This window comes from Camellia sinensis, chromosome 1, assembly GCF_055761805.1.
Source record: "Camellia sinensis isolate YWXY chromosome 1, ASM5576180v1, whole genome shotgun sequence".
Taxonomy (NCBI): domain Eukaryota; kingdom Viridiplantae; phylum Streptophyta; class Magnoliopsida; order Ericales; family Theaceae; genus Camellia; species Camellia sinensis.
Genome location: NC_138961.1, coordinates 15753294 through 15770861, shown reverse-complemented (window position 1 = coordinate 15770861; position 17568 = coordinate 15753294). Strand labels below are relative to the sequence as shown.

Below are 17568 nucleotides of genomic sequence, written 5' to 3'. Positions count from 1 at the left end.
AAAGGGGTTTAGAATGAATGTCCTTACAGTAATGAAAACAGTTCAATTCAATCAGTATTTCAGTTGTTCAGTACAGTAAACAGTCATATGTGGTACATCCATTAGCATAACAGTAACAGTAGGTCTTAAAAGACCGAACAGTAATGATGGCCATCAGTCAGTAAACAGTAGTGGCTCCACGAGGGAACCGACAGAGATCTCTGTAACAGTAACAGTAACAGTAAACCGTAGGTACTAAGGATGCCACAGTACAGTTCAGAAATAAAGGACATACATTCATTCAGTAATACCAGTTCAGTAAACAGTTCAGTTCAGTATTCAAAAGATATCAGTTGAACATATCTTTACACAATTGTTACTCACAGAGTTCTGGGCTACAGTATGCTAGAGCGTGTCTCTCCAGTTGCCAACCCTACACAGTTAACAGATTGAACACACACTAAGCTACACAGTTGGGAAATATCATAACTTAATCCCTAATTTGCCTTGGTGTGTTCTACAACGATATCCTCATCTAAATGTCTTAAACTAGGCCTCAGAATGCCTAGGATGGGATGAGGATGCAAAGATGCACATTTAAAAGCATTTTCAGAAAAACAGAGTCCCGCTCGAGCGCATGATTCCCCGCTCGAGCGGACATGCAACAAAGGTACACGCTCGAGCGTAAACTTTTCCGCTCGAGCGTACTGTAAAAGTACTGGATGGGTGAAATCTCCGCTCGACGCCCGCTCGAGCTTGAGACATGACTCCGCTCGAGCGCCCGATCCTCCGCTCGAGCGGACTGCAAAACAGTGCAGAGAGATGCTGGTTGCTCGGATTCCACGCTCGAGCGTAACGTTACCCGCTCGAGCGGAAGTGCGAAATCTGGAAAACCCAGATTGCACCTCCAAGCTCAAACTCAAGTTTAAATGCATCAAAACCGATCCTCTTGGGCTCATTTTCTGGAAAACTCTTATAAACACATGGAATAACGTGATTCAAAGCTCGCTTTGAGAAATCAAAGCCCAAGGGTGTTTAATTCAAACCCAATTTCAACCCAATTTCAAATCATTTTCCAAGAACAATCTTCAAACATGACATGCATGATCTTAAATCATTTTCAAAGCTTTAATGCTGTTTCAAGAGAGCTCAAGCCTTCAAAAACAAGATGAACTCATGGAGTATGACCAAAAGATGGACATGCATGTGAGGTATGATGAACTACAACCTCAAAACTTCAATATATGTACATGCATGCAACACTTAAGCTTCAATTCACCATTAATGACCCAAATCATGACTTAGCTCTACAATCTACCATGGACCATGCAACAATCAACTCAAAACATGAACAAGAAGACAATGGAGCTACCTTTAGTCATGTAGTTCAAGAAGGGAGCTCAAATATGCAATCACTTCAACAATTTCTTCAATTACCAAGCAATCAACCTTCAATTCTTCAAACCATTCTAGCCAATTCACAATGAAACAAGTTGAACTCAACTCTTCTAGCTCCTTTCTCTCTCTAAGGTCGGTCGTGTGCAGGAAGTGGAAGAAGAAATGTTTTGTTGAGTGTATTAGGAGATCAAAAAGGCTCAAGTAGTGGGCCACTCAGGTGGCAATTTGGTAATAAGTCCAATTCATGAAATTTGGTACCATTAATCTAATTTAATCATACCTAATCAGTTTTCAGATAACTTCACCATAAAATTACATAAATTATGTTGATCAAGATACACTAATCAATTTTGGATTCGGCCGCTGATAAGGCCTTCAATTTGCAATTTAAACGTACAAACAGGAACAGATAATCAAACAGTCAAACAGATAGAATGCAATTAACTAACATATACTCAGTCAATTCAGTTTCAATTTCAGTCAGTCAGTTCAGTATTTCATTCAGTTCGATTATCAGTCAGTTATCAGTTCCGTTTAGCAGTAATCGGTGATTATCGGTAATCAATCAGTCCTTAATCAGTAAACAGTATGAGGGTTGTTACAATTTCCCAAAAATAAAACATTTAGGTGGCAACTTTGTATCTGGAAAACCAGTCCATGTTTGGCACTTCTTTATAAAAATCAGTTTTCCAAAACGATTTGTCGGATTTGGACTCTTTGGTGATTTATCAGTCTTACATTGCACTTTGTGAGATTAGATTCAAAACCGTGACAGAAGTCCGAACTATAGTAGCTAATGAACAAATGATTCGCGCCCTTGCGCGCAGAGCCGAGAGTTCTCGAGCGGTCTACACTCTTCTTTCATGGAAATCCTTTAAAATTGATCCTTTAAAAGATGAGAGCAAAGCCCTTGTTGCAGTGAAAGAAACTCTTTTCTTAGCAAAGAACATGAGTTTCGGGAAGAGGGAGTCTAGAGAAATTGTTTTAACCAAATCAGAGAAATTTTAATCAAACCAGAGAAAAATTTCTCTGGACAGTAAGACATTTAGACAACAGCTCAGAGAAAATTGAACATCAAACTTATCAACAGAGAAACACCTTAAAAGCACCACCCAACAACCAAAGCATATTAGAACTAAATACTACTAACCCTCTAACACCATTCTTGTTTACACACACAAAAAAAAAAAAAAGAAAAAAAAAGAGCTACACAGAGACAAATTTATAGGGCATCAATGGCGGAACCAATGAGGAGATTCGCAGTCGGTTACGCTCTCTCTTCGAAGAAGCATCAGAGTTTCATTCAAGTTTCATTGGTGAATCTAGCGAGAGAGAGAGAGAAAGAGGTATCGATCTCATTCGTGTTGCTATGGACAAGCCTTTGGTTGATCAAGGACCGTTCGATTGCGTGATGCACAAGCTCTGTGGCTTTGATTGGAAGAACCAGTTGGAGGATGCTCTTAGATCCAAATCAATGGGGTGAGGGTTTGAAGTTTCTAGTGATTGCGAAGCCTTTGGTCGCCGATGGGAGTGTGAAATCGCACAAGATGTCTCTTCTCTGAAATCACCTTCAAACCGAACCTCACCAGATCGACATAGTCCAATTCCTTCTTCCTAAGCGTCCATTTCGTACACAAATTCCTCAGTTTCAAGAGCAAACCCTCGTCGTCATCAATTTCGCCTTCTCCATCATCGTCGCTGCTACCGATGTCGTCGAGAGCGGTTGCTTTGCACTGCTGGACCTTAATCAATATTCAAGTTGCATCACAAGTTTTGATCTTGTTCATCAAGGAGGTTTTGCTCGAGAGACGAGAGAGATAGAGCAAGATTCGGTAATGGAGAAGTTGGTAAAGAGAGAATTCAAATTTCTCTGTGTGGGGTTGAAGGACCTTAGACATTATAAAATAATATTGTGGATCTCTTTCATTACTAAAAATGGGAGAAGGACCTTAAACTAATTTTCCCTAAAATATATCTATATTTTATATAATTTCACACTCTTTCTCTCTTTTTCTTTTTAAATTGCATCCTCAATTTTCAAGCCAAAGCCAACGTTAAAATCTTGACGCGCGACTAACTTGGTGCCGCCTTGTTCCGAATCAACATCACATCACAACAACGCTCACAAGTGGTCAATTTATTATGATCCATGTTGTGCCCCACAGAAATAGAAATAAAAACAGAAACATAGAGGTTGACTTTGGAGGATGTAATGTAACCAACCCTGCACAAAAGAAAGGCTCGTGGTATTTTGATATATATAGTAGGGGAAGGAAAAAAGAAATAATAAAAAGAAAAAATAAGAGAAAGGTTAAAGGAGGAAAATAGACATTGTAGGTGCGTCCTATACTCATGGTTTTGTTTTTTCCTTAAAGAAAAAATCTTGTACTCACTACAAGAAAAAGCGTTTTTGGCGACTAAAACTTCATTTTTCGTCGCTGAAAGTAGTAGAATTGGCGACTAAAATGGAATTAGTCGCCGAATGCAGGGGTTTTAGAGACTAAAAGGCAGTTTAGTTGCCGAATGTAGGGGTTTTAGCGACTAAAGGTTGTTTAGTAGCCAAAAGTGACGGTTTTTCCAAAAGTGACGGTTTTTGGCGACTAAAATAATTTAGTAGCCAAAAGTGATGGTTTTGGCGACTAAAAAACATTTTCGTCGCCGATTATAGGTGTTTTGCCGACTAAAAACAGATTGGTCACTGAAAATGAAGCTTTTTGGCTACAAAAAAAAAAAATTAGTAGCTAAAAACAGTCAATTGACGACTAAAATTCAGTTTAGTAGCCAAAAGGGGACGTTTTTGGCGACTAAAAACAGATTTAGTCGCCAAAACTGCTTATTTTTAATTTGAACTTATTTTTTTAGCGACAAAAAATTAATTAGTAGCCCAAAATAATAGAATTGGCGACTAAATAATGGATTTAGTCGCCAAAAGTGGCCTAAATTTTTTTTTTAATAAATAATTTATTTTTTACATAAATTATATTGAATAAAAATAATTATATTTATATATATAGTTTTGTATTAATATCGGTCAATAAACTATATAAATAATATATATTGCATATATATTCATGTGATGTTGAAGTGGCATAATGGAGGGAGTGTGTTGCTAAAGGTGTTGGCGGTTCAAATCTCAGAAAAAACAAAGAAATTGGATTTTTTTTTTTTTTTCACGGAAGGACCTTTGGCGACGAAAATTTTAGTCGCCAAAAGTGTTTATTTTGGGCGACTAAACCGTTTAGTCGGCGATTCATGGACTATTGGTGACTAAAAGATTAGTCGCCAAATGTGTGATTTTAAAAAGTGTAAATCACTATTGGCGACTAAAAAGTTGGTCGCTAAAGAGCTATTTTTTGCCGACTAAAAAATTTTAGTCGCCAGTACCTCCAGCGACCATATATACACGACAAAAGAGGTGACTAAAAAAATTAGTCGCTGAAAGTAAAAACTCGACTTTCGGCGACTAAAAACAGACTTTTGGCGACTAAAAATTTAGTCGCCAAAAATGCTTTTTCTTGTAGTGACTAATTAGAAGGAGATAATCAACTTATAAGGTAGAATATAATATTCTCATAGAGCGATATGAGATGCACCCACACACATAATTAAATTACAATAAATATTAACAACGTAATACTAACAGCAATGCTAGGTATCATGAAAAACCTTTCATGAAGATAATCATGAAAGTTTCGTGACCCTTGGATTACACTTAGAATAAAGCACCACATACTAATCAAGATAATCCAAGGATCATAAATTTTTCATAATCATTTTCATGATAAAATTTTCATGATCCCTAACTTTTCCCTATATATATATATATATATTAAAACTTATTATTTAGAAAGACTTTTTTCAAATATAATAATATTACTATTATTATTAATTGCATGCAGGAGGACTGACCCAACTGAACCATGGAGGAGGACAGCCTCTACAATATGTAGCAAATGCAGCCTTCTTGGCATCACTATATGTTGATTATATGAATGCAACTGGTGTTCCAGGATGGTATTGTGGAGCCTCTTTTATCACCTTGGATGTTCACCGCACATTTGCAACCTCCCAGGTTAATTAATTAGGCTCCCTTCCCCTATTTCTTTCTTTCTTTCTTTCTGAAGATGATGATCATCATCTTATTAAATGAGTAATTGAATTGAATAGTGTTGTACTATTGTATGAACAGATTGATTATATTCTAGGTGCGAATCCCATGAACATGAGCTACGTGGTGGGGTATGGGAACAAGTACCCGAAACATGTGAATCACCGTGGGGCATCCATACCTCATGACAAGAACAAATACTCTTGCACAGGTGGCTGGAAGTGGCGTGACTCCTGCTACCCCAATCCTAACACCATTACAGGAGCCATGGTTGGAGGCCCTGACCGCTTCGACAGATTCCAGGATATCCGCACCAATTTCAGCTACACTCAGCCTACAATGGCTGGTAATGCCGGTTTGGTCGCTGCACTTGTCTCCCTCACTGCCTCTGGTGGCTATGGCATTGACAAGAGCACCATGTTTTCAGCAGTTCCACCACTGTACCCCCTGAGCCCACCACCACCGCCGCCATGGAAGCCCTGAAAATTCATTCCCAACGTATACCACTTGTATATATACCTATCCTCCTCTGGCCTGAGCGTCTTCATAAAGTTCATTGTCTTAAATTTTATTTTATTTTCATTTTTTTTCCGTTTCAACTATTTGTGCTCTTGAATCATACTCTGGATTTACCTGCTCTCCTGGGCACATCTCATTTACAGCCCATCACTTATTTTCTTTAAAAAAAATTATAAATAATATGGAATATTACATATAATGATTTATATTTATTAAAAATTATAAGATATAAGATAAAAATAAACGAGTACAAATTAATATTAAGTATTATATTTTTAGTATTTTAATTTTATTACAAAAAAAATTAAATTATATATGTTATATACATATAAATATATTTAATAAATATAATTGAGACGGGAGTCGGGTAAAATAGGATAGGGGAAGAAAAATCTGTCCTCGCCCCACTTCCTCATCAAGGCGGGAAAACCCGTGTGGAGTGGAACAAGGTCGGGGAAAATGACCATTCAGGACTCTTTTCAAGACTAATTCAAAATAATTTCAGTGAGAATATATATCTCTCTCCATATATATAGTAAAACTAAAATAAACTAAATATTAGGTAAGAGAGAGAAGAATTATGTAGGCATTTCACAGATACAATGATGAGTACTACATGATAAATTGAGGGCGTATAAATTAATCAGCCTTTCCTCATCTTTAGTGCAAGATAGAACAAATGCATTGCAAACAGATATCACTCAAAAAGAAAAAACAAAGAAAGATTACATGGCTCAAAAAGCCTAGAACATCAGAGACAGAGACCTGCCTGACTTCATCAGGAGACTCGTTATTTTTGTGGATATTATTTGGTGCAGATAGGACATGGTTGAATACGACAGCATAATTCCGATGCAGTTGAAATCATCTTCAGCTTTATTGCATATAACAGGAACCTGGGTCTTGTGGGGCAACTCGACCAGGTCCAGCTAATGGAGCAGCAGCAACTCCTCTCTGATTCAGCAAACACCTAAAGTGTGCTAACCTTCCAGTGATTTGCCGAGGATCCTTTGCAAGGTTGTCATAAGGTGACCAAAGCCTCTCTTCATCCAGGGAAAAAATAAGAGGTTATATGCAAAACAATAACCAAAAAATAAATAAAACTTTCAGAAGACATCCACAAAAATAACTTTTAAAAAAATGTCTTTTGACAATTGAAATTCATTACCGGAAACATCATATCCTGGTAAAAAATATTATTTTTATCAAATTTATCCATTTTCTACTTCCCCTTTAATATCCTCCTTTCTCCTTCAATTTTTTCTATCCTAAACCTAAAAACTTCTTAGGAATAGAAAATTGTATAATTTAAATGTCAGACCCCATATTTTTCAGTGAATGATGGAAATATATTAAAAGATTTATGGGGACTATTTCCTCCTATCATTCAGAACTTTGATAATGAGATCAATGGTCCAATCTGGTCATTACTTATGAAGCTCGAAGGTGTCACTGAATACCCCCATCACATGTATAACCTAAGTTTCTATATTCATCGCATGTGTATCACTGCAGAACAGAATTTAACTTTCAGTTTAATGAAAAGATTACCAGCAGCTGCTGCAGCACGTGGCCATATTGTTTGTTCAATATCGGATCCGTCAATATGTTCACCCCACATGCATACCTCACCTCCAATAACCAATTCTTGTTGCTTGGGGTTTGTGATATTTGTGAGTGGTTCATTCATATAGAATTCTGGCCATGTGGTATCCAAATAATGCAAATACCACTTATCTTGGTTGCTTACAATGCACCTCAATCCAGCTGCAACCACTCGCTCTGCAACACCACCCCCAAGCCTGCCACACACACAGTAAGCAAATTGTGAACAATATAGCAACACCAGCCTCAATGTGCTTCTACCTGATATCTCAGGGCAGAAGAAATAATGTAGTAAAGCAATTAATATTATCCAATCCATAATGCGATATCATATTTCCTTTAAATAGTTCTATAAGAATGCACAACAGATTTCTACCCAAATTTCAATAGCTCTGACAATAATCATACACAGGAGAGATGATCTGATTATTGTAGATAGTTTTCATTTGAACTCAACGATCATGTTCATTGCTGGTTCTTCTTCTACTATCAAAGAGTTAGTTGATTTCTCCCCCTCTCATAGCTTTGGACAAGGTTTTCCTCGTTCACCTTTTCTATATATCATTGCAGAAGGTATTTAGTTGTGAACACTCCAACCCGCAACAGGATGCCTCTGCTTATTTTCAAAAGGTTTCAGATCACGTGCCATTTCCCCAAACATCAGGGACGTAGGTGATATTAACAGATTCTCAAATGAGAACAATAAGATACCAATTTTTGTAAAGCCACCTCTCTACATTTGAGAAAAAGAACTCACTGAGGCTAATGCCTGAAAACTAAAAAGCAACTGAAGAACATGGATCTAATCCAATTGAGTTCACATCCAGTTAGACCCTCTCCACAGGGAAAGATATACAGGTGCTGCTTTGCTTTTAGTGCTAATATGACTTCCAACTCTCAGAGCCCACCTACAACCCTAAGATATACCTAATTGTCCCACTACTTTAACAATAATAGTTAGAATAGGATGCACAATTAAACTATTTTAACAACAATAGTTAGATGGCATGAACGCCTTTAGGGCATACCAGTTGTGCACCACAGTTTTCCGGCTCAATTTATCTCCAAAGTTGTTGAAGGTCTCTTCCCTGCAATTCTTTTGTGAGCATAATTTACACACAAAACACAAAATAGAACACAAAATCTCAAAACGAAGGCTCCGTTTGGTTTAAATTTTGAAAAGAGTTTTGAGTTTTGAGTTGTATTTTGAAAGATAAGTTGTTGAAAGAGTTTTGAAATTTGAAAATTTGTTTAGTTATGAGTTTTAAAAATAATTTTAGGATGATTTGTAGTTTTATTTTGATTAATGATTCATTCACCAAATTTATTTAGCCCAAATTTGCCCGAATGACTCATTCAGGCGAATTCAGGCTAAATAAATTTGGTGGATGGCGGTCTTTTTTTTTATTTTTAGTTTTATTTTTTTTAGTTGAATAGATGTGTATGAGAGAAAATTTGATTGATTGATGTGTAAAATGTGAGAGAATGAGAGAAGAGAGATAAAAGAGAAAAAATGACTGATTTATTTATTAATAATAATAAAAAAAAAGAGAACGAGAGAGTAGAGAAAAAATAATTTTGAAAAGAGTTTTGAAAATTTGTTAACCAAACATGTTTTTTGATTTTTTGATTCAAATGTTAATTTAAAAACTAAACCAAACACTACCTAAGATTTTTACCAGTTGATAATTTCATATCCATATGACAATGCTATTTTCTGAGCCCGCAGGACAAAGTACTGATAAGCTTCGGATTCATTCAGAGCATGCTTCTGTAACCTGAAAGTCAGAGAGTTGGTTTTTGTAGATGTGTGAGAATGGTTTTCCCAAGTGATCCTCGTGGAAACATTTTTCTCATGTAAACCTTTAACACCAGCAATATAACTTGACCACCAATGGTGGGTGCAGACAATCATTCACAAATTGTATGTTTGAGTAACCCAAAGAGTAATGCTATTTAGCTTTTGGACACAACGACAGGTCCAAATTGATTTACAGAGCTAAGAATGACTAGCATAGTACTGTAAATCAAGTGTAAGAGGTCTGAAAACGGAGTAAAAGAATTTGTATCACTGAAGAGGCAAGAAAATGTAGATAGTAAGCTGGAGGGAAGGGGATTAGCTGTCTGGGTGAGAGCAGGGCTAGCAAATCACAAAAGGATATGGCAGTAGTCAAAGTGGCAAAGACGACTCCTTTCCCAAATAATCTCTTTCGAGTTGTGGGAATTGTATCATAGTTATAGGCATTCTTGGCTCACGAGGAGGTCAAATAGTCAATAGGGTGATGCCATGTGTCTCAAGGATCACGTGGGAATATTCCTTCCCCTAACTGCTAAGTCGTGGTGAGTAGGTACTTCATAAGTCCCTCGGATCGACCTTCTCAGGAAGACTACTTGGGCAATCCCCTACTCTTAGCCACCAAGCCACCTGATCCCCAATGTCCCAGTATGTGTCATAGTATAGTCTTGTACCAACCACACTATGGCCGCACAACAAACTTGAGGGGCTTCCTGAGTCCTACCATCTCAACCGAGGTAGACTCACTTTGTCGGGGTGATTTCATCTATGAGGAGGTATTTTTTGCTTTCAGATCTCACTCTCGCAATCTTCAAGCGAGCCATGATTTTGACATGCCCCTGACACTTTTGATTGTCACAAGCCCTTTGTCATTAGTTCTAGGAGGATTCTGTTCTTAAGGGGTTCCCCATTAGGTTCTAAAAATTACAGATTCCCCCTCAAGTTAGTATTTGTTGGTTAACAGAAGTAACAAAATAATTGAAATTAAATATTTGCTAAAGGTTTTTTTTTAAAATTCTTGATTAAGTAAACAAATAATTTGATAAAGGAAGCTAGAATTATAGAAGTCTGAATTTCTTTTTAATGATGGTAGTTTGATATTTATGTGTGTGCATGTGTTGGTGCGAGAAACAGAGGATGATGAAGGGAAGAGGCTGAAAGAGATTGGGAAATGAAAAAGAAGTGAAAAAATGAAAAAGAAATAGTACTTTTCCAGTTACAAGTTTAAAACTGGTATTTCAACAATCCATTCATTTAGCTTAACAGTTGACTAACAGAAGGGGGCATTTGTAATGCAATTGGAAACTTCATGGGGCAGGGGGGAATTCTATTTCTACACACCCTTTTGTCTCTGTGTATACATTTAGTGAAAGACAATTTTAATGACAATTTTACCATAAAGCAAAATGACCATAATGGACATCAATACACACTAAATATGAAATCCAAGTTTTCTCTGTATACATCTTTTAAAACAACAATTCTCAGTGCACATCTTTTGGAAAAACAAAAAACTGCAACCTAGTTCCTCCATTGTTTCTCACTTCCTCTATTGTCCTCCATTGCTTGCTACACTCCATTGTTACACTCTATTGTCCTCCATTGCATGCATAAAATACTCTGAATTACTCTCTAGGTTCATACTCCGTTGTTTATACCATTTTCCCATTAGAATCCACCATCATTCTTGATTTTATTGATGGAAGATTTGCAAAATATAAAAAATTCGGAAGTACAAAACCGAATAAATGTAAAAAATTCGGAAATTAAGTACCGAAAACCTATAACCAATTTGGAAGTATAGAATCGAAATGTTCAAAAAAAATCGGAAGTAAACAAGCCTATTTTATTTGGAAAACCAATACCGAATGAGCAAAACCAATTTTATTCGGAAAAAATCAACCGATTATCGAAAATGAGAGATAGATACACATTACTTACGAAATGGAAGGAAGATATGAAATGAGAAAAACCAAATTTGTTCTAATAACTACGAAATGGGAGGGGGATACACATTAATTACCTTCAACAATGTAATGGAGCTCAATATAGGTCTTCAATGGAGTTGTGTTTTGCTGGAACAGTCACCGTGGGTGGGTGGTGTGTGGAAAAGTAATGTGTGGGTCTCTAAAGGGTTTGAAGGTGTGTGCAAAACCTATTTAGATGGTGTGTGTAAAAGATGTAAGTTAGGGGTATAATTAGAACATGTGGTGTGTGGAATGAGAATAACAACATATAACCAAATTTATAAGTGTGTGAACTGAGATATGATGTGCACAAAGATGGGTGTGTGAAAATAGAATTTCCCTAGGGTAGGAGGTAATTTCTAGAATCTCAAGGTGTCAAATGTATATTTCAAAAACCTTACGAGAGCTAATTGTAATTTACCTGATTTATAAATACGGTTCAAGGAAGAAACAAAAGAAAATCCAACAAAATAGGAGGGCTTGCTTTGAATTTCTCCTACTTGGTCAAATTTGACGCTCATTTTTCACCTACAAGGTCAAATACCTATCTAAGGTAGTAAAGATCACAAACAGATCAATACGCAGAGCACCATTCATTTTTGGTAAATGTTTTCAGTTAGTTTAGAACTGGAACAATTGGTATGCATTTAAGAAAGATAGTAAGACGCAAGTAAAAATTCATTAGTGCCTAAATGTACAACAAATGCTTGAATTTTCATGAAAACATTCATACGTGTGAAATCGTGAAACAAGACATGGTTGGATACAAAAAATAAGCCTGCAAAATTTAGAGCATGACACCCACCCAATTTAGAGAACAGGCGTGGAGTTATACTAAATTTATTTGGTTCTTTAATTTGCTTTTGCATTTGTATGCAGGCTGCATCTCTTGATGCTTTTTTCAATAAAATTTTACTTGTATTAAAAACAAACAAACAAATAAACAAACAAATTGTGCCAGAACATTGCCAAAACAGTGCAAGGAAATCAAGAACTACATTAATGTCAATAGCTAATACTCCACACACCACCTCCAAATGCAATCCACCCGCCCCTCCACACCAATAAAATAATAAATGAAAAAGAAGAAAGATATTAATTGAATAGTTCTCGTACATTGTAGACACCCCATTTTTGACCGACCTTAAGACTCAGACATCACTGATTGAGCGCTTGGTGATATTGCATATTGTGCTTGTTCTGAGGTTTCAGAGTCTCGGCTGCAAGCCTTGCCTACGGACTTCGGGGCTCTTTTGTGCTTTGCCTCGGTTTGCGAACCAAGTCCTGTTTTCTCTGTTTTCTCTTCCCGAAGGGAGGGAGAGGTCTTGAAGACCATCTCTCGGTGGCCGTAGGCTACGTTTCGTGGTCGTAAGCCATTTTTCCCATTTGGAGCCCAGTTTCCAATTTTCTGAGCTGTCAGCCGTGTGCCTCGGTTCGGGACCGCCTAACTACCTCCGTTTGCTCCGGTTTTTGGCACACACCTTATTTCCTTTCCCTAGAGGAACACTGTGGCCCGAGAGACCACCTTTGCGGTCGTACGCCACTTCCGGTGCCTAATAGCCTGTTTTCGGGGCCCCGGACTGCGCGTTTTGGCCCCTGAACCTTCGTTTTGCATCCATCTTGGTCCATTTTTGGTAGGGACCCTATTTTCATGGTTAGGAAGGTGGTGGGATGGTGGCTGGCCACCTTTTCTCCTGAAAAACCAGTTTTCTCTTTTTCTCTCTCCAAAAGCCAGTTTTTCTAACAGAAAGCTGGTTTTTCTCACTTTTGAGCCACATTTTCTGGCTTTTCATACCACCATTGTGTTGTGCTCATCTGGGAGGCCACCAATATGGGTAGGCCGACCAGCATTTCATCTTGACCCTTTTGAACCTTGCTAAAAAGCTGGTTTTCCTCTCTCCTGGGTCACATTTTCTAGTTTTGCACCATACAGCTGTGTTGCACTCATCTGGGAAGCCACCTTTCTAGGGTGGCCGGCCAGTATTTCTCCTTGACCCTTTTGACCCCTGGTCGGCCGACCAGGGGGAGTGGCCGGCCGGCCACTTGAACTGGCCGGCCTGCTTCCTGCTTTTTGCCCTCTCTAAGTGCATCACAGCTGTGCCAACTGTGAGGCAATTGGACCATCCTCCATACACGCGTATGGAGGATATTTGGAGCTTCTAAGAGAAGCTTTAGAGCCTCTCCTCTATAAAGGGGAGGCTGATCTCCATTTGCAAGGGTTGAACAATTTTGCTTTAAGGCATATATCCTCCATCCTCCATAACTCACTCTTCCAAGCTCCAAACCCTAGTTTTCTTGCACCATTTGCACACCAACCCATAGCCTACCACCTCCATTATCCATTCCAGCCCCTTGGAGATCATTTGCAGAGGTTGAAAGTTCACCACCTTGGTCCAAAAGCTGCTGGAGGCCGGCTCTACAAGGGTAAGCTTCCATATTCCCCATTTTTGCATCATTTTGCTCTATATCTTAGCTCCTTTTGCTTGCATTTTTGGGCTTTGACCTGAACTGAAAATAGTCTTATTTTGAGCTCATCTTCATGTTTGATCAAGAACTTTTTTCTGTTTGAAGTCTTTTACTCCCCTTTTGTGCTTTATCTCTCTTTTGGGGCTTATCTTTGCATGATACATTAGCCTTATTTGTGAGCATTTCTGGGTTTCAAGCCAAACTGTAAAGTATCTTATTTTGAGCCCCTCTTCAACTTTGTTGAAGGGCTCTTTGCTGTTTGAGGCCATCTACTACCCCTTGCCCTCTATCTCTCTTTTAGGGCCATTTTTGCATCATGTTTTAGTCTAACTTGTGAGCATTTTCGAGATTTTTTATAAACTGGAAAAAGTATTGTTTTGACATCCTCTTCAAATTTGATTAAGGGCATTTTTCTGTTTGGGGTCATCTTCCCCTTTGCATGCTTCATTTCCTCATGATTAGGGCTATGCATTAGAGCATTTGCATTGGCCTTGGTTTGGCCTCTTAGCCACTGAAATCCAGTAAATTTTCAGTGGCTTAGGTGTGTTCTTGAGCCTTAAAATCAGAGGGGGGTGACCCCCTCTCTCCTTGTCTTGTTTGGTGGCCTTTTGGGCCTTCCAAAGGACCCCCTATTTGCAAGTTTCAAAGCTTTGTTTCTATCATTTTTCAGTAGGTTTTAGGACCCCCATAACTCATTTTCAGAGTTGGTTTTGCTATGCTAAGTATCCTTGATGCATGTGTAGAGTAACCCCTCTTGTAGCTTATCAAAGGAGCTCATCGTTCTTGCATGTGTAGACCTCATTTCAGTGGGTATTTGGGCATGTTTTGACATGTTTTGTTCACTGTTTTTGGCTGGTTTGGTGAGATTTCATATGCTTCATATAGGTGTGGTATAAACCATGCTTACTAGCCAATCTTGCATATTGTTTTAGCCCTACATGTTAGCGTTTTTTGGCCATGCTTTAAACTAGTATTGTGCATATTTTGGGACTGCCTTGGCTCTGTCTTTGTGCTTCATGGTCAAATAATGCTTGCTTTGCATAGTTATAGTTCAATACATGTGCCTAATTTTGAGTTTCGGGGGCTATTTCATGCATTAGGTGGCACATTTGCATGTTTCGGGACCATTGAGCATCATACTTCAGTGCTGGAACATATGCCATTGTATGCCATAATTCATCCTTTCAATGCCTTTGTGGAGTTGTGTTTTGTGCCTTAGACTCAGGGCCATTGCATTGTGCATGTTTGCATGCATCTTGGTTGCCTCATTTTCATCACATGGCCACTGATTTTGGCATGCTTGCGAGCTATCCATGTTAGTTTAAGTCCATCATCGCATGTTGTTGCATGCCATGTTTTCTTACATGTTTAGGTTGCGTGCCTAGTATACATTGCTCATTTGCATGTTCATGTTGCATACTTAGCCTCCATGCCTAGGTTGCATTTCATTGAGCATGCATCCCTTGCCTCTTGATCAATCATGATAGGGGTTGGGGCCCTTTGATGTGTTTTGTGCTTGCATTTCATTTGATATTGAAGTTGCACACTTGACTTTTGGGTCATCATGCATTGAAATGCGTGATTGATGGCCCGGGGATCGAGGGCCACACTCCCTTGAGTCCATTACATGATTGGGAGAGTGGCTATGCACACATTGCTTTGAAATTCCATGCCATACACTGCTTGCCCTCTGCTGCTGTCAACTGCAGGATTCTGCAGGAAGCAATGGCCGACCGGCCACATAAAGTGCCAACCGGCCACCAAAGTCCAGCCAGTGACACCATCTTTAGCCGATAAGCCCATTCCCATGGCCGGTGATCTCCTGTTCTGGCCGGTGACATCCCAGAGCACTCAGGAGGAAGTTCCATAATTTTCAGAAGGGTGAGACAGTGTAAACAGAGGCAACAATGGCATGGTACGGGTTTACGGGCGAGATGGATTCGAGCATGCATCATCCGCGCATTCCGAGACAAGGCTGCGGCCTTTCTGCATTTAATTTGTTAATTAAATTAGAAGTTTTGTAAACAATTAATTTAGTATTATTCATTTGGACTGCAATATTATTCGGACCCTCCGAGTGAGGGTAATTGTGTAATAAGTGTGCGTGGGTGTGTGTATGTCTTCTAACCCCACGTCTTTCTTCCCTTTTATTTACTAGCTTTCGATGGTTAGTTTAGGGCATGTTTCAATTAGCATACTTCTAATAGCATGCGTGCATCCATACATTTGTCTTGCATGCACCGGGCTTGGCGCATCATACTAACTGCATTGTATTTCAATTCCAAGTTGAATACATGTTATCTGTTGCATTTCACATGCAATGTTTAGAATAGTCGAGCCTGTCTAGATAGCATCTTTGCATGTGTTGCATTAGTCATTTTAAACATGAACTAGGATCATGCATATGATTTCTAACTAGTTTCTGTTTTGGCTTGGAGTACTCGATAAGTATTTATGCTTTAGCATCCTTGCATGTGTGTGAGTGACTGCCATGATAGCATGCTTACCATGAGGCTATGTGCTTATGTGATATACCTGCCAGAATGCCTGTGGGTGAAGGTTGGATTATTTGAATTGGAATAATACATTGACTGTGAGTTTTAAGCCCACTTGAGAGTGGTAAATCATCTCGTTTTCTAAGACCACTTAAGGGTGGCAAATCCACGTCTTAGCCTACTTGCGGGTAGCACCATCAAACCATTTTCAAATAAACAAACATGAAATGTTTTGTTCTAATTCAGGCGATCCAGTCTATACTTGTATGCTGTGCGCATCACATAGTAAATCTAGGCTAATAACCGGAATAAGAATGCATAATGTTTTCAAAACTCGATATCATGGTTAGTAGAGGCCAATCTTTGATCGGGCGAGCGGGGGTGCTCACGAAGTGACCTTCCCCAATCGTACCCAAGTTCCCGAGCCGAGGTAACTTTGGTGATGACGGACACGTGGCCTTAGGCAAACGAGTCAGGATTTCCTAAATTCCCCAAAATAAAATATTTAGGTGGCAACTCTGTATCTGGCAAAGCAGTCCATGTTTGGCACTTCTTTCAAAAAAATCTGTTTTCAAAAACGATTTGCTGGATTTGGACTCTTTGATGATTCATCGGTCTTGCATTGCACTCTGCGAGATTAGATACAGGACCGTGACATTTGAGTCCTGAATTGTAGTGAGCCCATAATGAACAGAACGGGATTTCCCCCCCGGGACGTTCGGGGACGTCTACATACATATAAACATGATGCAACTTTTTTGACTTCCACAAGAATTCTACTTATGCTAAAAACATCTTTAGGGGTAGAAGCAAGAAACTTAGTGAACAATAGGTATGTAATAACGTAAACATAAAAATTTTAGTTATAAAAAAGAGAAAGAAGTAAGATTTTAGGATTGTTACCATTTTTTTACATGAGGAGTTATAGCCCAGCACCCTGAAATTAATAGTTCAATTGAGTGTCTGAGTAATCATCATTAAATTATCAAGTGCCATTTGAAAATGCTGAAGAGAAACATCGATGTTAAGTTAAATGCATTCTACCAATGTACTCAGGTATTGACAAACAACTCATAGAAAAAAGTGCGCATGTTAAAAAGAGGACACAAACACATTCATTGATATGACACATTGATCATCTGTATCAAGTGAACATTGATCTTTTGGAGATTCGAGGTGATGCACAGTATGCATCTTTTATATTCACTCATAATGGTTTGTGCAATCATATTGACC

General features: G+C 38.5%; 2 protein-coding genes across 5 annotated transcripts in view; one reads left to right on the top strand and one right to left on the bottom strand.

Moving 5' to 3' along the window:
- Nucleotides 1-2612: 2612 nt before the first annotated feature.
- On the top strand, nucleotides 2613-5968 carry LOC114268205 (endoglucanase 25-like). The gene is made up of 4 exons (XM_028209322.2): nucleotides 2613-2693; nucleotides 3024-3171; nucleotides 5277-5449; nucleotides 5567-5968. Exons 1-4 carry the CDS (start codon nucleotides 2613-2615, stop codon nucleotides 5966-5968), a joined length of 804 nt encoding a protein of 267 aa, XP_028065123.1.
- Nucleotides 5969-6562: 594 nt separating this feature from the next.
- The window catches only part of LOC114268197 (beta-hexosaminidase 3), a 42670-nt gene continuing 31664 nt past the window's right edge, over nucleotides 6563-17568 (bottom strand). For 3 of the 4 annotated variants that reach the window (XM_028209314.2, XM_028209313.2, XM_082872238.1), the window contains 5 exons: nucleotides 17236-17269; nucleotides 9289-9387; nucleotides 8638-8697; nucleotides 7556-7806; nucleotides 6563-7047 (listed from right to left, as the gene is read on the bottom strand). In XM_028209314.2, coding sequence (XP_028065115.1) covers nucleotides 6881-7047; nucleotides 7556-7806; nucleotides 8638-8697; nucleotides 9289-9387; nucleotides 17236-17269 — 611 coding nt within the window. In that variant the 3' untranslated portion in view covers nucleotides 6563-6880. The remainder of the gene's footprint in view (nucleotides 7048-7555; nucleotides 7807-8637; nucleotides 8698-9288; nucleotides 9388-17235; nucleotides 17270-17568) is intronic. The other variant, XM_082872242.1, reaches the window with a different exon arrangement.